General features: G+C 42.6%; 1 protein-coding gene and 1 pseudogene across 5 annotated transcripts in view; both read right to left on the bottom strand.

Annotated features, from left to right (window-relative positions):
* The window catches only part of SLC35F5 (solute carrier family 35 member F5), a 32,020-nt gene extending 27,612 nt beyond the window's left edge, over window positions 1-4,408 (bottom strand). For 2 of the 4 annotated variants that reach the window (XM_080917719.1, XM_080917720.1), the window contains exons 1-3: window positions 4,300-4,408; window positions 2,762-2,852; window positions 2,489-2,630 (exon numbers count right to left, since the gene is read on the bottom strand). In XM_080917719.1, coding sequence (XP_080773845.1) covers window positions 2,489-2,630; window positions 2,762-2,852; window positions 4,300-4,405 — 339 coding nt within the window. In that variant the 5' untranslated portion in view covers window positions 4,406-4,408. Of the gene's footprint in view, window positions 1-2,488; window positions 2,631-2,761; window positions 2,853-3,819; window positions 3,989-4,299 lie in introns of those variants that run through there. The other 2 variants (XM_080917721.1, XM_080917722.1) reach the window with 2 other exon arrangements.
* A 189-nt stretch (window positions 4,409-4,597) lies between these two features.
* LOC308421715 (small ribosomal subunit protein eS8-like) lies at window positions 4,598-26,773 on the bottom strand (annotated as a pseudogene). The gene is made up of 2 exons: window positions 26,153-26,773; window positions 4,598-4,680 (listed from the first exon to the last, which is right to left on the bottom strand). The product of its transcript is annotated as a small ribosomal subunit protein eS8-like (transcript).
* Between the last annotated feature and the right edge of the window lie 316 nt (window positions 26,774-27,089).

Raw genomic sequence — 27,089 nt, 5'->3', positions numbered from 1 at the left:
AGATAAGTAGGAAAAAATTATATAGAGAGATTGCACAAACTATTCCAGGAAACATGGGATGAACATGGTTGATGAGATTAAAAAGACTGACCACAATTAAAGTGATGAGTCATGGAGATTTATTACTCCATTTTAGTCTCTCCTTTCTCATGCCTATGTGACTCTAGTGTGTCTGCGATGTGCATATGTGTATGGATACTTGTGTGTACAGGTGTGTATTCAGATGTCTGAAGATGACATTCCAGATCTTTCTCCACTCCTGATTACTTATGGAGGTAAGGTCTCTCCAGCTAGTCTAGCTAGCCAGTTTGTCCCTGGAATCCCTGGCCTCTGTCTCCTAGACACTAGAATTACAGGATGCTATCACACCTGTCTGGTTTTTACATAGGTTCTAAGGAACCAAACTCTGATCATTCTGCTTATGAGGCAAACATTTTGTCCTTAAGTCTGATATGTTTACCTGGCTGAAGATTTAAAGCTGTTACATATGCTTTAAAATAACAAGGTTATAATTTTTCACTAAAGCATGTTATATGTTTAAAAACTTGTTTCTTTTCTAGTTCTTCTGAGGAATAAGGACAGAAGAGAACTACAGCTCCGTACAAAGGGACACTTGTATTGTCCCAGCACTTAAAAGGAATAGCCTGGACTAAAAATAGTGAGTTCCAGACCAGAGTGGGCTACATAGGGAGAACCTAAAAGAAAAACTAAAAACTAAATATGCAAAACACCCTAAAATATGTATTCTGTGTGCAATATAATGGGTCATTAACGTTTCTAACTTTTGGATATATATTGCTAAAGTGTAATTTAATCAACTGCTTCCATGTTCTAAATCCTTCCTTTGGGCAGGAGTCAGGGTGACAGAGTCTCACTGTGGGCAGGAACTCACTATGTAATCCAGGCTGATGTGGGAAATCAGAGAGATCTGCCAGCCTCTGCCTCCTGAGCACTGGGATCTAAAAATGTGCCTAGTCTTGTTCTAAAGCTTTTTATCTGATAAACAAAACAATTTATTTAATACTGCAAAATGTAAAAGTTAGTTTTAGGATCCCATCAACGCTAGAGAGATTTCTCTGAAGCAAGATTTTGGAAGATTCATCTAAAAGGAGAGTACAAAAGAGTTTTCAAGTGAAAAACAAAGTGTCTGTGGTATTCCAGAGCCAAATCTCAGAAGGGCAAAAACTTATTCACCCACAAGATATAACCTCACCTGTTGACTTAGCTATAATGTGAGATCCAGGATATCGAATGGCCTGTCCTGACATTGAAAGCCATTTTATAAACATAAGTTTCCTTGTGGGTATTTCCTTATGACTGCAATATGTGAACCCTAAGTGATTAATTCTGAAAATAAAAGCTGTGATAGCCAGATGGCTCAGCAGGTAATCGCCCGTGCTGCCAACCCTAACAACATGAATTTGATCCCTGGATCCACATTGTAGAAGGAGAAAGCAGACTTCCACAAACAAACGGAATAAACAAAAAGTTCCTAAAATACGTATTCTGTGTACAATATAATGCTTCGATAACTTTTCTAACTTTTATATATAAATTGCTAAATAATTTAATCTATTACTTCTGTGTTCTAAATTCTTAGCACTTGTGCGTACCCATACACCTAAATAAGTGAATAAATAAATAAATGTAATAAAACTATAAACAACAAAACTGTTATCTTCTTACAAAGATCATTAGCCAAAAAGAAGTATACAAAGTAATTCAAAGTAAAATTAGCTTATAATTCAAAGCACCACACTACTACCAATTAGCAAAAATTTTAACTGGAGCCAATCAGACACTGATTTTGATAAAAAGGTGTGACTCAGCAAACACACAAATGTGGATTCACCAGTGCATGCATATGGATAATGGTGACTTGTACATGAAAAGTCTGATGTCTCATGTTTACTTTTCCCAAAATACCTTCTGTTTCATATTTCTGTTTATGTAGCAAGAATCTAAGTTATATATAAGGGTCATTCTTTCTACTGCCATCAATGTTTGTTCACCAAAACACAGCGTGAAGAAATAAGTTCAATGTTGACTAAAACAAAACCGCCTTTATGTAATAAGAAAACATATTCTGAGATATATATGCCGTTAGGACTACAGAAATGGCTCCATGTCTCACAGAGCTTACTGTTCCTGCAGAGTTCAGTCCCCAATACCCATGCTGGGTGGCTAACAATTGCATCTGAGTTCCCAGGACTCAGATGCCCCCCCCCCCCACACACACACAGTTTTTGTAACTTCAGGAAACAACAAAGAGCACCATGTCAATTTTCACTTGAAATGACACTAATTCAGTGTACCAAAGAAAAACAAAGAATTCAACAATATTTAAAATACTGATGTTAGAAGCATGAGGCACTAACAGAAAAACTACAGCTTGACATTATATGCTATCCTACATCGTTAGCAAAGTACTATATAGGTCAGTGTTAATTCCATCACAGTGCAACATCATTGGTGGAGGAATACATACTGAGGTGAGTTCTGAGGATGCCACCCATATCACATCGACCAGCAAGAGAATCACTATCCCCAGGGCCATTCGCCTGCGCTGACTGAAGCCACTGCTCTGGGAATTCACACGGTTCATGATAAATACATAAACCATTTGCAGTCTGTTAATTTAGAAAACAGAGATCTCATTAGAGTCTCTTTTAGGAGAGACACATAAAAATCAGAAATCCAGTGCAAGGAAACAAGAGACATTTGCTAGTAGTCTATGCCTTCGATGAAGTGTAGAGTTTACCTTGTAGCGAGGGCTTCTCTAAGATCCTCAAATGCAATGCCTGCAAAGCAGGCAGATATCAGTCTAAATGGAGGTGAAGAACTCAGCCCACCTGAAACAGCACCACAGAAAGGATGCTTAGGGAAAGTTCAAGTGTAAAATCGCCAGTCTTCACCTTCAAAGTCTATCAAAATGTGTTCAACAGAAGCCGCACTCAGGGCATGTAGCTCAGTACTGTAATGCTTGTCTAGCATGCACGAGTTCTTGGGTTCCATCCCAACCACTTCCCAACTGGGCACAGAGGCACATGCCTATAAAGCCTAGCACTTGGGAAGCAGGGAGACAGGAGAATCAGAAGATCAAAGTCAGTCCGGATACATAGCGAGGTCAAGGCCAACATGGGCCACACGAGACCATATCACAAAATAATAACAACAAAAGAAAAATAAACAAGAAGCCCAGGCTGGGGGTGTCGCTCGGTTGGTAGAACGCTTGGAGATAGCCCTGAGTTCAATTGGACCAGTGCATAAAACAGGTGTGCTGGTGCTGCTGTAAGGAAGAAGATAGAAGTTCAAGGTTACCCTTGGCTACAAAATGATTTTGAGACCAGTCTCAGATACGTGAGACCTGAACCCCGACCCGACACTCCCCAGCTCTCCCAAAAGGAAAGATTATACTCAGAGACGTCCTGGGTACCGGGCGGGTAAAGAAAAATCCACATATGGCACATTAAAGAGTGTCATAAACAGATCCTCGAAGTTTCACAAACAGAACTCTCTAGATTCTCTCTTCAGGACATCAAAAAGAAAAAAAAAAGTGCCCTTAGCCCCCATCTCCAGGGCACTCAGCTCGCTGACAGGAAGTGATGTGCGAGGTTCCACTCACCTCATGTGAGGACCAAGATATCCTCACTCCCCACCCGCCCAGTCACTACACACGGCTGCAGTTCGAGAGGACGACAGGAAACAGCTGGCACAGGGAAGCCGCCCTTGCTCTGGAAAACCGAGCCTCTTGCCTTGTGAGGCGTGAGAGAACTCTGACCCGTCCTCCATGGCTGCAGACGCCGGCCCACCGCCTACCTGGCCTTCCTGCCCCTCGTTGGAGTCGTGGCGGCACCATGAGCCGCCCTGGCCCGGCCCGCCGCCCAGCGCCGCCGCCTCACACCGCACGTACAGACCCCAGCATCGTGCCGCAACGTAGGCCCAATCTCAGGAGCCGCGCTGCCCCTCGGCGTAGGGCCCCGGCTGTCTGACAGGCCAGCACTCAGCCCCGACGGAGGGGAGTGACCCAGGCCACAAGACAGCGATGGCAGCCAAAGTCCTACAGGCCCGGATTGCGGCCGCGGCCCAGGCCCCGCCCCCGGCCGGTCAGCCAGCCAGGCCACGCCCATTGCTGGCCAAACAAGCCCATCCCACGGCTGGCCAACCGGCAGGCCCCGCCTCCTGCCAGTCAGCCAGCCAGGCCACACCCCCGGTCATCGACCTCCTAGACCCGCCCCCAACCAATTAGCTAAGCTTCAGTGCGAGATCCCAATCAGGCGCTTCCCCTGGATAGCGAACCTGGCCGCACATCCCGGTAGAGAGAAACCGCTCCAGGCACCCTGGACCCCATCCAAGAGACTCTAGGCCCCCAGCTTGTCCACCAACTAGGTGACATCCTCCCCATCACTCAGCGAGTCAACCCGTCAAGCTCAGCTGTCAGTTCATCCATCCGGGCTCCTCCCCCAATTGACAATCCCTAGGCCAGGGTGGTCCGCCCAGAACCCCGCCCCAGAGAGCCTGGCAGGTCCGCCCCTGCCCGGTCAGCTTCTGCGGCCCCGCCCCCTAGCTTCAAGACTGCGGGCGCGCGCGGGTTACGTCACGCTGGGCGCGACTTCGGATCGGCCGGCAGCAGTTCCCATATTGCTGTTGCGGTAGTGTGGACTTCAGCCTCTAGCAGGCCTAGAGAATTGACGGTGGCAAAAAGAGATGGGAAGAGGGCAGGGGTGTCTAGGAGAGGGAGAGCCCAGCCCTGGCAAAGCTGCCAAACTTCCCCACAGCCCCGCCCTGAAGCGAAAGCTGACTGCACCTTTTCCTTCAAAGTTTAGGCACGAATTTTCTAGTAGCCCTTTCTAAAATCAGGCGGTGTCGCTTGGCACCGGTTGGATTCCTAGATTATTTTTGTCCATAAACTAGAGCTTCATTCTTGCAGTTAGAAGTTGTCTGTGCCAAGTTACTCATCTCCCTGGCCCACTTTTTTTTAACCGAAAAAAAAAAAAAAGCATAAAATCATGTGAGTGCCTCGGGTGTATGTTTATATCAGTTATACATAAATTCTCAAGCAGAAAGGAATCAAAGCAGCCTGTGACACATAAGACCTCCACAGATACGAGCTTGACTAAAGTATGGGGTTTTGTTTAAGCTTATTGAAGCTTCCATAAAATAAAAATGTTTACCAGCATCCTCATTTATCTTTAGAAAACACAAGACTTAAGACTTCTGTATCTAGAATTGCGTCATTAGCATTTTTATCAAATGAGGCAAAGAAATGATTTCGCTTTTGCTCATGTAGTCACAAAGTGGTTCATCCTTTCTTTTTTAACTCTTACTGACTGAAAATAACATGAACATTTTGTAATCTGGTCAGGTTCTGTTAGGGGAAGGATGAAGAGAGTTGGGGGCACATGGCCCATGGAGGTGCGACGAGGCCTGAGGGCAAGGGAGATGCCTCTGGGGGGCCCATGTTGGGAATCCCTTCCCTGAGGGACCAGCCACACAACAGTTTAGTACGGAATAGAGTTTATTCAGGTCATGGGAGAGTTAAGAGGGTGGTAGAGGCAGAGAGAGAGAGAGAAGTAGAGGAGTAGAGGCCGGCCATGAGCACGTGGGACGGGGTGAGGGGGGGAGGGAAAGGGGAGAGCAAGGCTGCAAGAGCACAAGGGCAGGAGAGGCCAAGAGAGAGAGGAGGGGTCAAGCAGCTCCTTTTATAGTGTCAGGTCACTGGGGCGGAGCATACCTGGCCACTGCTGGGTAATTGAGGGGTGGGGTATACCTGGCTGTTGCTAGGTAACTGAGGGGTGGGGTTTACAGAATCCCAACAGGTTCTTTTAAAAAAAAAAAAAAAAATGACTGGCATCAAACACTCCCAGTCATTGAGAAACCCACCACTGGAACAGGAGACATAACCCTGTGGGCAAAGGTCCTTGCTGTGAGAGCAGGAGGTCCTGATTTCAGATCCCAGCACCCAAGTAAAAAGCTGGGCTTGGTCATGTGTACATTTGCAACCCCAGCACTGTGAGAGACAGATGGAAGGATCTGTCTTGCTGGTTGCCAGACACCTCAGGTGAAGTAAGTTATCTTTTTCAGAGGAGTACACAAACACAGCTTCCTTGACCATTCAGTTAAAAACAAATGATTAAGCACACAGCAGTGGTTTGACTGTGTTTGGCCCAGGGAGTGACAATGGAAGTGAGGCTTGGAGTAGGTGTGTCACTGTGGGCGTGGCCCTTAAGACCCTCTTCCTAGCTATCTGGAAGTCAGTATTCTAGCAGCCTTCAGCTGAAGATGTAGAACTCTCAGCTCCTGCACCATGTCTGCCTGGATGCTGCCATGCTCCTGCCTTGATGATAATGGACTGAACCTCTGAACCTGTAAGCCAGCCCCAGTTAAATGTTGTCCTTTATAAGAGTTGCCTTGGTCATGGTGTCTCTTCACAGCAGTAAGACCCTAGCTAAGACACATACTGTCTCACCTGTTTAACTGGTCCATCTTTTTTCCAAGAACAATATTGTAAATGTGGGTTGGCTCCATCAATTCCCAAGAATGTGTGCCTTCTTGGGGGTCTTAAAAAGAAAGGGGGAAAAGCTTATCATTAAGAGTATAAAAAACTATAGCCATAGTGTAGCATATACTTGAAATTACTATACTACAGTAGGCATTTGGTTATACCCATAAATCATCATTCCAGCACAAGTTTTTCTCTCTCATTAACATCTTTAGGAGTCATAGTTGACTTAATTTTTATGCTATATGTGTGCTATAGTTCAAAATAAAGCATGGTGAATCAGTCCCTCAAGATAAAGAGTCAAGGCCAGGCATGCTTTAATCCCAGTACTTTAATTCCAAGGTCAGCCCGTTCTACGTAGTGAGTCACAAGACAGCTAAATCTATATAGTCAGACTCATATCTCGGTGTGGGGGGAGGGAGAGAAAAAAAGAAAAATGGGTTCTGGGTTGGTTGTTTGTTTTGACACAGCATCTCACTTGGTAACCCTAGCTGGCCTGGAAACCACTATGAGGACCAAGCTGGCCTTGAAATCACATAAATCTGCCTTCTCTGTCCTGAATGCTGAGATCAAAGGTGTGTACTACCACACACCTAGCACATATGTTTTAATTCCGAAAATTTGTTATAGAATATTTAGGGTTATCTACAGTTTACTTCAGTTTCTCCATCTATGAATATGGGTTGCTTAAAAGAATAGCACTTACACAGGAGTTACTACTATTACCATGTATTCCCAGAGCATCTGCTAAAGGGCAGCAGTGCCAGTGTTTGTCTGTGGAATGAAACCATTCTAGGTAGATTATTTTCATGTGCTCTAAAACAAATTTAACTCTTCCACCAACATTTTTCCCCAGCTGTCTTATGGCAGTTCTCCAAGACTGCTCCATAAAACCAGGCTGACCTGGCTAGATTTTTCTTTTTCCTTTTTAAATTTTGTTTGTGTGTTTATGTCAGCGTGGCACAATCCAGGATAATCCGAGAAAATGGAGCTTGGAAAATGCCTCCATCAGATTAATCCATAGGGCATTTTCTTAATTAATGACTGATGTGAGAGAGCACAGCCCACCAAGAGCAGTGCCACTCCTAGAACATGTGGTCCCTTGGTTGTATAAGAAAACTGAGAAGTAAGCCAATAAGCAGCACTCCTCCGTGACCTCTGCTTCAGTTCCTGCCTCCAGGCTCCTGCCCTGTTTGAGTTCTTGTCTTGGCCTGCCTCAATAATAGACTATTGTCTTAGTTAGGATTTTCTTTGCTGTGATCAGATACTATGACCAAGACAACTCTTATAAATCACAACAGTTAATTGGGACTGGCTTACAGGTTCAAAGTTTCAGTTTATTATCATAAAGACAGGAGCATGACAGTGTCCAGGCAGGGATGGTGCTCCCACCCCAACAATGACACTTTCTTCAAGAAGGTCATACCTAACAGTGCCACTCCCTTGGCCAAGCATATTCAAACCACCACAACTATTAAGTAAGCATGTAAGCCAAATAAACCCTTTTCTCCTCAAGTTGCTTTTGGTCATGGTCCATATCAAAACAGTAGAAATGTACCTAGAGCACTGGCCCTGATTTGTTTTTTCTGCTACAGCACCAGCCTGACTGTGTTGGCTGGTTTTATGTCAACTTGACATGAACTTAAGTCAGTCACCTGAGAGGTAGAAACTTTAATTGAGAAAATATTTCTATAAGATTGTCTGTAGGCAAGAGTGCAGGGTATTTTTTTTCTAATTGTGATTCATGTGGAATGGCCCAGCCTAGGTGCATCCTTGGACTCATGGTTCTGGGTGCTATAAGAAAGCAGGCTGAGCACGCCTTGAAGGGCACGCTAATAAGCAGCACCCCTCCATGGGCTCTGCATCAGCTCTTGACTCCAGGTTCCCACCCTTCTTGAGTTCCATCCTGACTTCCTTTGATGATCAACTATGATATGAGTCATGGCATTTTATCAATACAATAGTAATCCTAAAACACTGACCAATTCAGGCACTTTTGCCCTATGTATACACCTATATGTCTGACTCAGATTAAATCCTCAATCACTTAAAAGTCTTGGAAAATAACTGCCTGTTGTCTGGACTGGTAACTTCAAGTCCTGGGTTTGTTTGTTGTTTGGGGGGTTTTTTTGTTTGTTTGTTTGTTTTTCCTTCAGAGAGTTAGGGATCAAACTTAGAGTTTGCATATGCGAGGCAAAGTCACAACCATTTCTAATGTCTGCTTATGGCTGTTCTCAAACTCCTGGACTCAAGTGTCCTTCCTGTTCTAGAGTAACTGGAGCCATCATGCATGTACCACTGTAGTTGGCCAGATCTATCTCTTAATTATATGGAAGGTACGTCTTAGAAATGAGTCAATACCTTTCTTTCCCTTCCCACCAAATATCAATGGCATGCTTTCAATATTAATTCTGCCACAACAGGATTTTCATTCTGTACTCTTTGTGCACAATAATACCAATGACTGAGCTGGTAGTTAATATTTCTTAAATGAATTTGAGCATCCTTCTGCCCCTTGATCATTCCAGTGTCCCTTTCTTGTCTCCATTCATATCTGCTTGTAGCTCTTTACCTCACTTCATTGCCTTGATCTTTTTATTTCCTTTTTATTCTCTGAAGTTGACCACTCTAAAGGTCTTGTAAAGTCTATTATAATTTGTTAAGATCCATCTGGTAATGAGTGTGACACCTTTCAAAGCATTTCCAGAAATGCAGTCTGGAGAATGCAGTCCTCCTGAATTATTTGTGCCATAATATAAAATCAAATTTGTATGTGTTCAGCCTAGTCCTCCACTGCCTAGCCAGTATACCAGTCTCAAAGTCTACAATTTAGGTTCAAAGCCTAGGAAGTTACTAATGATTCTGCCCCAAGACATTAGGCCTCTACATTGATAGTTGAACCTACTTTTAAATCCATGGATCCCAAGTGTGAAAATAAGTGTACACCTAAATGCAAAGAAACAGATAATGACAGTCTGTGTATCTATAGGTTACATGCCATGAATTTCACTAGCCACAGATATAAAATGCTCAGAAAAATTACACCTGTATTGAATATGTGAAGACTCTTATTGTCATTTCCCCTAAACAATATAATATAATAATTGTATATTGCTAGAAAGATGGATTATTAGGTAAAAATACTTGCCTTGCAAGCACAAGGACCCAAGTTCTATCCTCCAGAGCCCACACTCAAAAAAGAAAAAGCTAAGGGTGGTATAATTCTATATAATTCTTATAATCCTAGTGCTGAGACAACAGAGACAGGCAGATCCCTGTGGTTCCCTGGCCAGCCAACATAACCCTTTTGGCATGCCCTGTGCCAAAAATTAAATGGGGAGCCTGAGAGATGGCTCAGTAGGACCTATCGCTTACAGAAAGGACCATGGTTCAAATGTCCAGTACCCACACAACAGCTCACAACTGTGTAGCTCCAGGTTCAAGGGATGATCCAACACCCTCTTCTGGCTTCTGCAGATAACAGGCATGTGAGCTCACCTATGTGCACAAGTGCTTGTACATTCAAAACCTGAACACACAAATGCAGAGAGAAACTACACAACATTACTTTGTACTGGATACTATAAATAATAGGGAAATTATCTAAATAAGATGAAGGGAATATAGGTGAGCTTTATACAAATAATGTATCTTGTATGTGTAAGACTTGAATATCCTCAGAGTTTGGGGTTTGGATGGGATATTGAGACTAGAACCCCAGAAATGCCAAAGGGTCCACCTGTATTTAGGCTTGCACTACCCAGTCAGATAGCCAGCACCACTTGTATTTGCTAATGACTCAATGCAAGCAAGACAGTAAAAACGCTTTTAGTGGAGGTGAAAAAAAAAATACAGGTATGCCCTCTAAACTCGAGAAGCCATTAGTCGTTATAAGTTGGTTGCCAGTTAATTAAAAGAAGGCAGATAGAAAGGTTGGCTGGGTGTGTAATTGACTTTCTCCAGCTAGTCTAAGTGGACATGAAAGATCCAAGAAAGCTGGCAGTTACTTCTCAAGTCCTGGCCACCTAATTTGTTGCATATTGTTACTTCATGTACAAAGGTGGTGAGTCAGAGTCCTGTTTTTATATGAGCCCAGCTAGGATCTGTCAGCACATTGAACCTCTCACAAATGTCAACTGTATGACATCATACTTTCTGCAGTACCTACCAGCATGCTAGGCACATGGCTGGCTAGGGAAATACCAGTTTATTCAATTTACTTCTGAGAAATAATTAAGCGGGTTAAGATTCCCAATTTTTTTAGAAGTATATATGGTTTATACAATGTTTCCTTTAAATGAAGTGGACTGCATTTATGGGTATGTAACAGATGTAATAAACTTGGGAAGTTCTTAGACACTTAAAGTATTAAGTATAATTGTACTCATAAGACCATAAATTTCATAAAGTTTATGGGCAAATTGGAGGAACAAGCCCTGTGGGCATTTTAAAAATAGGTCTGTATCTCTGTACTTAGCTCATAGTCACCAGTCCTTACCCTTTCTCATCCCACCTTTCCCACTGGTCTTCTTCCTGCCCCCACATACTCTCCCTGTTGTGTTCACATTTTGCATATAAATATTTTACTCTAACTTCCACACACATTAGAGAAAGTATGTGATACTCGTCTTTATGAGTCTGACTCATTTCACTTAAAATTAAGATCCCCAGGCTCATTATAATGTGTCATCCTTATTTAGGGCTGAATAAAATGCCACTCTGTGTGTGTGTGTGTGTGTGTGTGTGTGTGTGTGTGTGTGTGTGTGTGTGTTTGTGTTTGGAAATTGAACCCAGGGCCTTAACCATGCTATCCAAGTGCTCAACACTAGTGTAAAATTTTTCCTCCAGTTGAAACATTCCCAGAAGGAAGTGGGGGAAGGTTCATGAGACTCAGAAAGTAAACACACCTCTCTTGTCCGGGAAAGATGAGACTTACAGAGTTCAGGAATGCCCCTCCTCAGAGTTTCAGAATCAATAAATAACTGCTGGGGGAGGAGACTGACCAGCTGAACTGCTGAGAGTGTAGTCTGGGACCTGTTGTGCTGCCTGCAAATCCTGCAGCCTTTTTGAGTGTGACTTGTTGAGGTAGGCATCTTAGTAATGCATTTGAGTTTTCTCTACTCCTGTAACACCTCCTCCATTGTACTCCTGTCAATAACCCTAATAAAAAGTAATTGTTTCACCAAGTTGAACTTTTATAGAGTTCTTTCTTTTCCCTATGTTGGCTTCCCTGTCAGGCATGAGTAAACATGTGTGCATATGTCTCCCCAGGAAAAGTCTTTTACACCACAACCTCTGAGCAACCTCATCAACCTTGGGCTTGATTTCAATAATGAAAATACAATGCTAGTAATGGGGAAAGTGTGGGGTTATTTAAATCAATAAAAAATGTACAAGGAAGAGAAAAAGGTGTGTTCAAAGAGTCATAAAACTGGTTTGGCAGAGCAGAACAGGTATGCAGTGAAGCAAGTGAAAATCAGGTTGGTCAGGTGAGCTGTGGGAAGGCCAAAGAACAATCTGAAATCAAGACAGCTGAGGTTGCATCTGTATGCAGTGAGAACCTACAGCCTTTGGTGTAAGACATGGGCACTTGCAGGCAAGATTTCTACCACTGACGTTCCATTCCCAGACAAAGAAAAAGAGGAAAGCAGACTTCATCAAGTGTCCACTGGAAATTGGGCAGTATGTAAATATTGTGGGAGCACCCATTGGCCTGACCTCAAGAAAATCATGTAAACAAAGCTTATTATCAAGTCAAGGTGGTATTTACTGAGCTATAAGATGATGAATATATGTTTCTCCAGGTCCAAATGCCCAACAGATACATGAAAAAAAATTCTTAAAATCACTAATCACTATGAAAATGGAAATTGAAAGCAGGTGAGGGCCAGACAGATGGCTTAGCAGGTAAAAAATACTACATGTCTTGGTTTGAATATGCTTGGCTCAGGAAGTGACACTATTTGGGGAAGTAGCCTTGTTGGAGTAGGTGTGTTACTGTGGGCATGGCCTTAAGACCCTCACCCTAGCTGCCTGCAAGTCAGTCTTCCACTAGCAGCCTTCAGATGAAAATGTAGAACTCTCAGCTCCTGTACCATGCCTGCCTGGATGCCGCCATGATTCTGCCTTTATGATACTGGACTAAACCTCTGAACCTATAAGCCAGCTCCAATTAAATGTTATCCTTTATAAGAGTTGCCTTAGTCATGGTGTCTGTTCACAGCAGTGAAACCTTAACTAAAACACACAAGCCTGACAAACTGAGTTCAATCACATGAAACCCTGTAAAAGCTGGTGTTTGGTGTTTATTATTTCCACAGTTTTATAGCAAGATGAAAGATAGAGACAAGAATCACCAGCAAGGTTGCAAGCCAGGCAGCCTGGAGTACTTACCATGGCAGAAACAAGAGACACTCTGCCTCAAACCTAACATGGGAAACAGATGAGAACTACTCACTGTCAGAAGCTGTCTTCTGACATCTACACATATGCCACAGCATGTGTGTTTCCACCCTGAGAAAATAAACAGCAACAGCACAGTAAGGTAGCACTTCACGCACATCAAATGGCTAATATAAAAAAAAAATGGGGCCTAGAGAGATAGCTCAGCAGGTCAGAGCTGTAATGCTCTTCCAGGTTTGATTCCCAGCACCCACATGGTAGCCCACAAGCATCTGTAACTCAAGTCCTAGGGATCCAGCATCCTCTCCTGGCCTCCATGGGCATTGTATGCATGTGGTACCGTTACCTATATGCAGGAACAACATTCACCATACACATACAATGTTAACCAATCTTTACAATTTAATCATTAGAAATGAATCCTTTTAAGAAGTCAGAAGGTAACTTTGGAACTGTGTAAAGAGAAAGTCATTTCCTCACTGATGAGATTATAAATAGGTGAGAGCATTCTGAAAAACAGAATTCAGGTTCCTCAAAGATTTTCAAGTATAACTGTGTTATGATCCAGCACTTCATTACTGGATGAGGCAATAAAAGATAATTAAAGCTTTGTTTCTGCACTCGTGAGTTCCTTCCAGTTTTATTTACGACAGCTAAAATGTATAATCAAAGTAGTTGTCCATCAAAAAATACACAAAGAAACTGGGTGTCTATATACACAACAGGATAGTAGCCTTTAGAGATGACAATCCTTTAACAAGAGGATTTCATCCTTTGTGACATGAATAAAGCTGAAAATATGTAGAAAGGCCTCTAAGACATAGGTTGTCAAGTGCTACATGATTCTACTTCTAAAAAAGTTGAATTCATAGAGTGGCAGTGGCTACTAGAATGATGAGGAAGGATGTGGGGGACTGCACCAAGGTATAAAGTTCCTGTTGGACAGGAGAGAGCCATTGCACAGCATAATGAAGCAATTAATTATAATGTATCATAACCTTGAAAATTGCTAAGATTTTAGTTGTTACAAAAGGTGCACAAATGTCATGGGAAGTAATGCATGCATGTCAAGTTAACTTGGCCATTCTACATTATAAGTAGTACAATCAACATGTGCATGATCAATACATGCAGAATTATAGATGAAAATAAATAAAACGTTAAAGAATATTTCAGAAACAATTGCCGGAACTTCAATATGAACTCTGCAGTAGACAGTAATACAGTATGTGAGTCATGCTTACTGAATTTGCTAATGTTCTGGATTCTGAAGGAATATTCTTGTTTGTAGGAGATACATGAGGAAAGACAGAGACAGTGTCTGCAACCTCCTCTTAACAGTTCAGTACTGAGTCAGCAATAAGAGGTGTTGGTTTACATACCTTACAGAGACACATAAGAGATAGAAGACAGAGGATAGATAAATGTACATGATAGATAAAGATAGATACATAGATAATTGACAGATACATATTATATTAGAAGATAGGTTTGCTATCTAGATGATATATTGCTACAGAATATATATATATATATATATATATATATGATTGATTTATATAAAAAGATGATATAGATAGATAGGTAGATAGATAGAAAGAAAGAAAAAAGAAAGAAAAAAAGAAAGAACGAAAGAAAGAAGTCGAATGTAGCAAGATGGTTCCAATTACGTAATCTAAAGAAACAATGTGTCATAGTTCACTATATTAGTTTTAAAAGTATTCTGTAAGTTTAAATTATATTTTTAAAGGAATTAAAATTTACACATATACTTAAAATATTATGGGGAAATTTTGCTTAGGGCTGGCCGGTTGCAAGAAGCAACATTTACAGCAAAGAAGAGTGAAAATTTCCTAGAACAGAAATGACACGTATCCTATGTTCTATAAGCAGGATTTACTTAGTTGGGGTTGGGCTTCAGCACGGCACTTCTGCAAGATGGAACTAAGCCAGCTAATGAGGGCTGTGCTTTCTTATCAGCAACATATGGCGAAACTACATTGGATGCTATTCTTAAGAAACCTGAATGGAGACATGCTCTAGCTATTTACTCCAGCTGAAAGGAGATGGCCCAATGCTTATCCCTATGTTATCTTTTGTCCATCCTTTCTTCACTGTCTAAAATAGTAGATCAATGAAAGAATGTGGTCAAAAGAGAAATTAGGCAGTGGGGGTAGGGCTTAACACTTAACACTTTTTTCTATTCTTTATTCCAAGCTATGAAACTTTTTATTTCCTACTCATTACAATTTCGCTTTAAGTACTTGTCATGACACTTCTACAGGCTCTGTATTTCTTCAAAGTTTTGTATGGCTCAAAATGCTTTCTATATAGCTAAAGCAGGCTATCATGATCTAAAATAACTATAGACCATCACACATGTTTGTGATCTCATAATAAAAGAAGCTGTGTGATTTATAACTTAAATTTGTCTTCTGATACAGGGACTCATATCCTACACTAGGATTGAACTCACTGTGTAGCTGAGGTTGATCTTCCTGCTTCTACTTCCAACTATTGGAGTTACAGGCATAGGCCACTTACACCCCATTTTATGCAGTGCTGGGGATACATCCCAGGCCTTCAGACATTTGGCAAACTACATCCCGAGTTCCTCATTCAACAAATATTTATTGAGCACCAAGTATTCTCCTTTACCAGCTTTTCATCATCCTAATAAATGGGTCTTTCCTCCACCGCAAGGACAGGGACATCATCCTTTTTAAATCCACCTTCCTTCCCATTGCAGTACATCAAGTTCTACCATTCCAAACTTAAAATATCTCTTGGATCAAGCCCTGTTACTTACTCTGCCCCTACATTCCTCTCTAAACATCACCCATCACCATGGCTCCCCAAATGCCTCTGATGGAGCCATTTTTATTCTTGGTCGACACAATCTATTCCCAGAGCAGTACATAGAAAAATCTAAAAGTAGGAATCAGGGCTGAGAATGTATTCAGTTGGGAGAGTGCCAATGTAGCCTAAATCTATGAGTTCATAAATGAGGAGCAGAAGCACGTGCCTGTAATTTCAACGGAAATAAGAATCAGGGGGATCAGAAGGGTAAGGGTATAGCCTCAGCTGCATAGAGAGTTCAAGGCTACCCTAGGCTAGAGACTCTGTCTATCAAATAGAAAATAATAAATAAATAACTAGGAGCCTGATGATGCTGGTTCCATTTGCCACACCATCCTGTAGCTGCGATCATAATGACTGGTCTACACTTCTATGAGGCCCTAAATCCATTGGCTCCTAGCTGTCTCTACTACTGTCAGTCCCTTAATGCCTTGATTAATGTTACTTAATTGACATTAGTGAGTTAATATCTACCTCCAGCCTTGGGGTCTTTGAACTTTACATTCTCTTTCCTACACTGTTTGTAATGCCTTCTGGCACTATTTCCTCAGAGCTATTTACTTCAGTGTACTCAGTCTGAAATGATTCTCTCTCTCTCTCTCTCTCTCTCTCTCTCTCTCTCTCTCTCTCTCTCTGTGTGTGTGTGTGTGTGTGTGTGTGTGTGTGTGTGTGTGTATTGTTGGGGGAGCTGTATGGATGGACACGAGTATGCCAATGTATCCATGTTGCAGAAGGCAGAGAGGGATGTTAGGTGTCCCCCTCACTCCCCCTCCCCCTCCCTTTCTCTCTCTCCCTCTCACTCTCCCTCCCTGCTTCCCTCCCTTGCTCCTTCATCCTTCACTTTCCTATGTGGCTATATACTTTTTCATAGTACCCAAAACTAAAAATATAATATATGGACATATTTCTGTGTACACATGTTCAGATAATCTCACACACACACACACACACACACACACACACACACACACACACACACATGTCTGTCTAAAAACAATTCTTTTGATGATCTGAGTAGTTAAAGAAGGATCAATATATGGATGCAGGTGAGTTAATAATGAAATGCTTAAGTGTAGAATTTCAGGGCGAGGGTGATGGCTCAGTGGGTAAGGTGATTAGTGTGCAAGCATGAGGACCTGAGTCCAGATCCCCAGAGCTCCCATAACCTCAGTGTATTATATGTGTGTGTTGTGTGGTATTGTGTGTGTATTTGTATGTGTGTATTGTGTGGTGCTGTGTGTGTGTGTGTGTGTGTGTGTGTGTGTGTGTGTGTAGCGTGTGTTGGGGTTGAGGCCATAATTTTAAATTGAGTAGACCGAAGAAAACACTCAGAGGAAGTAATGCCCAAAGGCATTCTGGTGTAGAAAAGAAAATGACAAGGCTGGAAGTGAGAGGGTTGGTGAGAGGGAAGCAAGAAAGTGCCACAGTTGGAAAACTGAGAATTAGAATTAAGCGACATTAAGTAACTATTTAATGTCACTTAATCAAGACATTAAGTGACAACGGACATAGCTTGGACCTATGCATTTAGGGCCTCATAGAAGTATAGACCAGTCATTATGATCACAGCTATAGGATAGTGTTGCAAATGGAACCAGCATCATCTGACTCCTGTATTTATTTATTTATTTATCGTGTTATGTTTTATAGTCAGGTGAGTCTATAGCCTGGGTTAGCCTTGAACGCCCTTTGTAGCTGAAGATACCCTTGAACTTCGGAGCTCCCCGACTCTTATCCTGAGATTACAGCCGCATACAGACTCTTATCCTGACCTAATTCCTAAGATTACAGGCATATTCTGCCCCACCCACGAGGTGCTGGGGATTGGATCCAGGTACATGCTATCTGTAGAGGGAGTCTACCCACTGAGCTACATTCTCAGCTATCTAGAAAGTTGGAAACCAACGATGACCTAGACCTTTTGCTTCTCCTGACTTTGCCACTAAATTCTGAGATCACAGGCATGTGCCACCATCCTTGGCTCCAGTCCAAGTACTTGAGGAAGTGCCTTGTTCTCTATAGTCAGTACCTTGCTCACATTGGCACAAAGAGGCTATCAATAAATTCTTGTGCAGGAAATAGATTCCTGTCTCTGTGTTTCCCATTTTCTTTCCCTGGACATCCATTTAATATTTTGCTCCCGGAATCTTGCCTTCAGCTACTCCAAACTCTTGCAGTTCGTTTCCAGCATTAATCACACTTCTGGATTTTTTTCCAGAAATAAAATACACCAGCTCCTGGTTAACAGCGGAGCCCTTGGCAGCTGAGGCGAAGGACACAGATGCCATTTTGAAATCTAATCTCTTCAACCTAACAGGCTTGCCAAGAAACTGATTCCAGCCCTGTGCTCCCAGCCAGAACCTTCCATTCCAAGGTGGCTGGCCTTCCCAGCTGGCCCCAGGTCATTTACATTGGCATTTTAACTGCTCCTGTGTTCCTTATTCAGCCTTTAAAATCAACACATTCCTTAGAGTTTAGATCAAAGAATAACACCCCCCATAGAGATCTATTGCTTTTATTATTTTAGTTTGTACCGTGTGTGTGTGTGTGTGTGTGTGTGTGTGTGTGTGTGTGTGTGTGTGTGTGTGTGTATGTGTATTTGTATATGGGTTCATGCATACATGTGTGCATTATGCAACCGTGCATGTGCATATGGAGGTGTATGTCTGACAAGTGAAATGTCTGCCCTTTAATAACTTTATTTATTTATTTGTTTATTTATTTATTTATGCTATCTTTCTTACTGTACCAGAAATGTGCCCATTTGGCTAGACTGACTTTCAGCAAGCTTTGCCTGTTTCTATACACACGGCACTGGGTTTACAGGTACATGTTACCATGTCCAGCTTTAAGTCGGTTCTGGGTAATCCAAACTTAGGTCTTCATGCTTTCAAAACATACAATATACTAACAGGAGCCATCTCCTGAGCCCTAATAGTTTATACTTATAAAGCATTTTCTAGACATAACTTTTCTGATAACAAAATAAATGCAATCCCCCAATGTTTAAAAGTAGTATCTCTTCAGATACATGAAAACATTAAATTGACTATTATGCTCCTTCCATACATTATAAAATTAAGTAAATATTGAACTTTGAATTCAGCTCTGGGACAACCTGTCAAACCAGCAAAAGGGAAGTAGTCAAAAGTAACTGTGATCATGGCAGAAAGATTTAGTGGCATCTTCACATGATTCCTAGCAAGAGACAGGATAACTGAAACAAGAGCCAACACAGCAAAGAAAATAGACTACAATATATCGGGTATGGCTGAAGTTATACATCGTTATGAATCGTATAGAACTTACTCATGAATAACCTTTCCAGAGTCCTAAGTATCAGCTAGGCATTTTAAATTTTCCATCTAGTTAATATGATGAAGTATTCTGGGTAATTAAAAAAAAGAAGGGTAGGACTGGCAGACGGTACTTCCCACCAAGGTAGCCTGACAACCTGAGTTTAATATCAAGAACCCCACATGGCGGAAGGAAAGAACTAACTTCTGCAAGGTGTCCTGTGATCTCCACATGCATAAACACACAAACAACAATGTTACAAAAAGAAAAGAGGGAAGAAGGAAAGGAAGGAGAAAAGAAGGATGGAGGGAGGAAGAAAAGGAGGGGGAAGAAGGGAGGAAAGACGGTTGGAAGAAGGGAACAAAGAAAGGAAGGAAGAAGGGAAGGGAGGAAGGAAACAGTGAACAGAATCACCTACATTTGTCATGACAGTGTGCATAGATACGAATTGTTCTGAGTTACCCGCAGAGCGTGAACTAGCAGCCTTCCCAGAGGCCTGGCACAGAAAGTCTGACCTATAGTCAGGTTTGAAAAACCACGTGGGTGCTTCAAGCCTTCTAAGACCTAAATCTGGAAGTGCCAGAGTGAGACTCGTGCCATGTTCCAACCTTCAAACAAGTCTATAGCTTCAGCCATCAGTGACAGAGGGGAAAATGGAAGGCCGTCTCGAATCTACCACTATGGCTTTCTGTATTCATGTTGTCTTGTATGTGTATGCACGTCTGTGTGTGGTATATTAGACATGGGTATGTATGGAAGTATTCTGAGGTGTAAGAGTAAGGAGGCTAGAGGAGAGCTTCTGGTGTTCTTACCTTCTACCTTGTTTCAGGCAGCGTTCCCTGTCAGTGTGTGTGCCCAGCTAGTTAACCCAGCAATTTCCTCCACATCCCATCTCACCATGTAAACACTGAAATTACAGACATGTGCTATTGTGTCTGACTTTAAGTGGGTTCTATGGAGTTGAACCCATGTCTACCCAGGGTAACACACCCACAGGGAGTGGAGCCTTCCCACTTCAATCATTAATGAAAAATATGCCCTACAGACTTGCCCATGATGGAAACATTTTCTCAATTAAGATTTCCTCCTCTCAGATATGTCTAGGTTTGTGTCAAGTTGACAAGAACCAAAAAACAAAACAAAACACAGACCTCAATAAAGCTGGCCTTGTCCTAGTGATCCCCCTGCCTCAAAGTATGGGATTATAGGCCTATGTGGACAGGCTTGACTTAAAGAGCTTTAAATACTGTTGCATGCCAGATCCTCTCCAAGAATCGGTCACCTATTCTTCAGGGAAATACTAACATGCCTTCACAAGAAGACTTTCCCTGAAGGCAAAACACCATGAGCAATTGTTTTCCTTTACAGTGGACTCTAGAAAAACTGACTAGAAAAGAAAGAATGGCACAGGACCTGAGCGTTTCCATACAGCGTGTCAGCTGCCACAACCACACGCTGTGTCTCAGCTTCTCTTAGTTGCCCAACTGAATGCAGCCTTGGTTTTGCTCAGTTACTCCAAGGGAACGCTGTGTTCCCACTTTTTTCTGTTGCTGTGGTAAAATACCCAGACAACAGCCACACACGGAAGGGTGTGTTTGGGCTCTAAGTGTAGTCTGTCGTGTCTGGGATGTCACAGCAGCGAGAGCTTGACGGAGCTGCTACATGGAATCAGAAGATGGCAGTGAACACATCCTGCTGCTCAGCCTACTTTCTCCTTCCCACACCATCCAGGCCAGTCCAGCAAATGATGCTACCCATGATTGTGATGGAAGTCCCAGCATTAATTAGTGTGATCGAGATAATCCCTGACAGGCATTCTCAAAGGCTAATCTCGGTTCTATGTAATCCTTCAATGCGTGTCCAAGAGGCCTGACTCCTAGGCAATTCCAGACTCGTCCAAGTTACTGGATTCTGTAGTGCCACTGATTTCCATAGTCACAGCCTATTATCGAACAATCTGAAGCTGTAAATAACCGGATGCTGTTGCCCTCTTCATACACCAACGTGTGAAAGCCAGGCTGATAGGACTGCCTTTGATAGCTTTATGTGTGGATGTGCCTATCCCCCAACCTGGGGCTGTGCCTTTGAAGGATCCTAAATGTACAGAGCAACCTGTGCAACAGCATCTGGTGCCAACACCTGTTGCTACACCGCTCCGACAGGATACCAAATAGCAGGTGGGGCGATGCCGGCCCTTCCCTGTCACACGGTGATCGAGAGGCAGAACAGCTTGGTGAGTGGGCTGTTGGCTTTGCCATCGGGCTGAGTTTATACCAGCTTTCCAGCCATCCCAGGGTGATGGAGGCCATGAAGGGAACACCCTCCACCCTACAGTGCTCCCACGGGAAAGCAAAGTGGAAAGAGATGTAAGTGCGGGCCAGCAGCCATGCACACTGCGGGAAGACACTTTTCAGCATATTCGCTTTATCCTCTATAAAACAAAGAGCGTAACTGTCCTGCCTGAGACACAGTGCTGTTAGGACCACCAGTCAGGCAGTGTTTCCTGGGCTAGCATTGAAGACAGTCTAGCTCTAAGATAAGGCATTATTAGCATTAATATTATATGAGGTAGGGAGTGTGGAGATAGCGAAAGAATAGCCCTCACAATTTCTAGTACTTTCCACTGTTTCTATTTAGATAATCAGATGCTGTGGTGTTATTTACCTTTTCTTTTCTTTTTCTAATTTTTCTTCTTTGAGACACAGGCTTATATACCCCCAATTGGCCTCAAATCCACTGTATAGCAAAGGATGACCCTGAACTTCCAAACCTCCAGTTTCCGCATCCCTGGTGGAATTGCAAGCAGTCACCACTACACCAAGTTTATGTGGTGCGGGAGGGATAAAACTCAGACTTTTGTACAGGCTAGTCAAGCGCTCCACCACTGAGCTGCATCCCCAACCCCAGTTGCTGTATGCTATCCCATTATTTTGTACTGTGGGTGCACATTCATTGGGGTGTTGGCTGGATGGACAATGATCTCCAAGGATCCACCCAGCTCTACTTCCTCAGTTCTTGGATTACAAGTGAACACCAAAACTCTTTAGTTATAGATGGCTCGATGGAATTTTTCAATATGAAGAAATAAAAAGAGATTAAAAGCATGAATTCCTTATTTACCTTAACATCAATTCATAGTATGTAGAGGAAACACACGCAGGAAAAACTGTATGAACTGAAAAAGCACAAAAGCATCTAGGGATCATTTCAATCCTCAGGGCCACATGCTAGGAGCCCTTTAGAAATCCAGAGCCAGGACCACCCTGTCAAGTCACTTTCAAATTCCCAACCCACAAAAAGGTGCAGTAATAAACATGTATAGTCATCATTTTAAACACTACGTTTTAGGATAATTCATCTAAACCAGTAGTTCTAAACATATGGGTTATGACCCCACTGGTGGTCAGATGGCTCTGTCACAGAGGTTATAACTGTCACAGAGGTTATAGCCCTTAGCTGTAACACCTTATCTCAAAATTTCTACGTGATTCTCTGGGCACCTTCCTAACATCACTTCAGATGGCCTCCTCTGTCTGGCCACATAAGAGAGCATCTCTTCCCGTATTCCACCACGTTCAGTCCCCATCTCCTTGTTACCAAATGTACTATGGATCTGTTGGGCGGTTGGCTGTTATCCCTACACTCAAACAAAGGCGAGCAGAGCACAGAGACTGTCCTGTCCATTGTATATCCCAAAGTTGGTGATGGCATTTGTCCTCTAGTGTAAGATATTATTTTTTATGGAAAGGGAAAATTTAAACTAATAAAGGGGCTGGGAGGAGGTCTCAGTGGGTTAAATGCTTGCCATGTTATCATAAGGACCTGCATACAGTCAACAGAAGTCACAGAAAGAAAGAAAAGAAGCCAGAGATAGTAGATTCTGTCTGTGGTCCCAGCATAACTGAGACAGTCAGGAGGATCCCTGAGGGCTCACTGGACACCCAGCTAGCCCAGTGTCCAGTTCCTCCAGCATCTATGGAAGTTCTCATCTTGAAAAACAAATTTAATGGCAATTCTGAGGAACAAAAGCTGAGGGTGTTTTTCAGCCCCTTCATGTGTATGCAGTATGCACATACATGCTTGAACAGCGTATGCACACACACACACACACACACACACACACACAACCAGAAAAGCAGCATTATAAAATCATGGGGTCAAGCCAAGCCTATCAGAGTCAATTTGGCCTTGAACACAGTAACAGATTGTCATTGGAATGATGTATTCCCACTCGACCTAGACAGTGAACGGAAGAAGGATGTGTGGAAGTAGAGGCTTTCAGGAGTAACAAGAGACTGAACAACTAAGAGACTGAATTTACATAGGAAAGCTGTTGGTGACAAGCCAGAGAATCTAAAAGCATCGCTCTATATCACAGAACATGAAAGAGGACTCCAACAAAACCATACAAACGTCAGATACATACGCCGTCGTGCGTTCTATAAAAATCCTTCTTGATCTTCTGAGAGGGCACTTCTAAGGCCGTTTGATGGTATTCTTGGTGGCTAACTCAATGCCTGCCTTCCACAAAAGGAGAGAAAACTAAAGGCAACTGCTTGATCTTGCTTTGTCATTGTTAAGAGAGGCTGTCTTTCAGCAGAGGGTACAAAGAAACATATCCAATAAATCTAGGTCAGCAAATTAGCTCAGCAGGTAGACACCTCACCGAGGCTCATGACCTGCACAGAATCCCCAAGACCCACAGAGAGAATGGAGCGAACTGACTCCCACACGGTCCTCTGACTTCCACACATCATATAATACCCCCATACACAGCTATATGTAATTTTAAAAAGTGTATATAGCAGGGCATGATGGGATATGCCTTTAATCCCTTCACTTCAGGAGTAGAGGTAGCTAGATTTCCATAAGTTCGAGACCAGCTTGCTCTACTCAGCAAATTCCAGAACAGTCAGGAATACATAGAGAGACCTATCTCAAAGCAAACCAAAGGGCATGTTTATGAAGACAGTCTCCCTGACAACTTCATTTACCTGAACATTAGTCTCCACTCTGCAGCAGATAGACACAGAGAAAAATGTCAAAGAGGTCAAGACCTGTGAAAGATTAACCTCACAGAGACATTCAGACACATGTATTATACTTAAAAACTAACATTATGATGTCCAATAGGGACACTTCCTTGGGCAAAACAAAAACTTATGTTATGTTTACAAATACTCATTTTAAAATGCACATACATGTTTGAATAGGTATCTAATATCCACCATCCTTAGGAGAAAATACACTACAGTTTGCCCGAATTTCTATCTAGACACTATGATTAAAGGTCATTTTTAATTTGGGGTGTATCTTCAAATGTTCCTCCTTTACTATGTGTTTTTGTTATAGAATAGACAGTTAATATGTGTGTTCATGTACATAACTGACAAGGAGAGATGATATTCTGGTGCAATAGGCTTTCTCCCATAGCACAAAAGGAAGACAGCAGGCTCCCTGGTGGTAGTGAAGAAATGTGGGAAGGAAACAGATGCTGAGGAGGGAAGTTGTAGCGGCAGAACCCATTCCCTGGTCTGGCTGTCTGAGCAGAACTGCAAGGGGCACTTGGAGAATACTGAGCTTTTGGAGAAGCCTACCTTGCTTTCAGTCCTACCACCTGCCTTTCCATTCCCACCCTTTCACAGCACTGAGGAGCCTGTGTCCAGAACAAAGGTCACTATTGTTCCCAACAGGACAGTTGTGCTTCCTGTGCCCCTAAGTCCTGCAGTTTTCTTGTCTTCCTGTTCTCCATCTCTTCCTCTTAGTTTATAACCATCCTCCTAAATCCTTAAAGACTTGGCCTCTTCCAACACTAGCTGCTTTCAAATTGGACCTGTGGTCTTGAGAAACCGCTGTGCTTCTGGGACCTCAACTAAAGAACAGGAGCCAGGTCCTCTCTTATGCCAAGTACCCAGAGATGTTGTGGTGGTGAATTACCATGGGAATCCAACCACGTCATTTTTTCCAAACTTCTAAAGTTCCCAATAACAAGCAGCAACCTCCTTCCTCCTTTATTCTGTCTCCAAACACTGAAGGACTTTTGAGCTTAGATTTTTTTTTTTTACCTGCTTTCTGTTTTCTTTTTTGTCTTTTTATTATTAAATTATGAGTTCTTTATATATTCTAGATATATATCCCTAGTATGATAGAGGTTATCACTTTTCCTTGTGGAGACCTTCAAAGCACAAATCTCTGACGTTTGTTTTGTCAAATGACTCTGGTTTTCTCCTTTGTCGTTTATGACTCTGAAGCGTTAGCTACCGCACTAATGAGGAAACAAACCTTATTGTTTATGGTTTAGATGCCTCAGCTAAGAAACTTTGCCTCTTTAAAAAAAAAAAAAAAACACAAAAATGTATGTCTGTTTTTTAAGGGCTGGAAATTGAACCCAGAACCCAGGACTGTATATGTCTTAGAAAAGAACTCCACTGGGCAATAACTCCAGCTATTATTTTTAGACAAGAATAAAAGAATGTTCTCCTAAACACCTTACATTGATATCTTTAAGAATCTTCATTTAATCTTGCAATAAATATTAAAAATGGATTAGCGTATCTCTTTATCGGCCCCGCAGTCTCACTCTGTGGGCGCTGCTTCTAGTATGAAAGCCAGCGCTCAGATGCTGTCACTTGGTCCAAGTCACCCCCATCGTCTCATTTTTGCATCTTTTTTCTGGCATTTGAATACTCAGTTTGCCCAGATCTATCTGTTGAAAGGCCTTTCTTTTTACTATTGTTTTTTTTTTCTGTCAATTCCGTTTCTTGATTTTCTTCTTGCCTGTGCAGTGGGCAACTTCCCTCCACTCACCCTCCATCAGTCCTTTTCTTCCTCTAGACACTTTCAGTTCACTTTCACATTACAGATACCAAGGATTTTATGACTCTATACAAACGCTAAAACCCACAAGTGAGAGAAAACAATATTTGCCTTTCTGAGGCTGTCTTAATTCGCTTAGTACAACTATCCACAGTTTCTGGTAAACAACACAACTCGGTTCTACTTTATGGCTGAAAAATTGTATTGCATCTATAAACCATATCTTCCCTACCCTATTTTTTAAAAAAAATATAGAACAGCAAACACCTTTATTACACGAGTCATGAATGACGCTGTACTTGCCTTTCCGGGCTTTGATCTTCCGCATATAGAACTCTAGCTCCTGCTTTTGAGCACGTAGCCAACTGCTCTGCCACATTTGCCTGCTCTTGAGGAAATACAGGCGAGAAGCTTGCCCTGCTAGAACTGCCCCTCCAGAAGACTGCTGATTTTGGCCTTCTCTTTCCTTTCGTCATATTTCTTTTGCATGTTCTTATTTGTTTCTTTGGTTTAAAATCTCTTCCGCTTCAGGAGTCAGCTTGGCCCCTTCTTGCGGCCCAGGGGCAGTGCGCAGTGTGACCAGTGGCTGTGCGGTGTGCTGTCAACAAGCACGGTGCAGTTCTTCACCTGGGTCATTTTCAGATGCATTGTAGACAACATCAGTGATCCTTGTTTTGTGGTACAACACTCAGAGCTCCAGGAAAAGTTCCCAACATCCGGTCTCAGAGCCCGGTACTTCTTAGTGCCTCCTGGAACTGGAACTGTGCGTACACGGCAAGAGCCAATCTTAGTGTTGGCAGCGGGCCGTCCCAACTCATACTTTCCGCTTCTTGTCATAGGGTTTTCTCTTACCCTCGTCTTGCGGCGCTTGTGCCGGTTGTCCCGAGAGATGCCCATCACTCGGCGCTGGCTGGAAGGAGCCCCTACCCTATCTTTTGTTGATAGACACCTAGGCTTGTTCCACGACTTAGCTCTTGTGACGAGTGTTGCAGTGAACGTGGGTGTGCAAGGGCCTCTTTGACATGTGGGCTTGGTGTCCTTTGGTAGATACCCAGAAGTGGAGATCTGGACCACATGTAGATATTTTTGGATTTTGAGGACACTCATACTGATTGTCACACTGCTTGGAGTACTTTACATTCCTCCATTTATGTGTCAGGGTTCCTTCTGTCCACATGCCCCCAACATTTGGTATTGGCTTTCATTTTATTAT

This window comes from Micromys minutus (assembly GCF_963924665.1).
Source record: "Micromys minutus genome assembly, chromosome: 6".
NCBI lineage: Eukaryota > Metazoa > Chordata > Mammalia > Rodentia > Muridae > Micromys > Micromys minutus.
The sequence above is the reverse complement of the archived record's forward strand: the minus strand, read 5'-3'. Positions and strand labels throughout refer to the sequence as shown.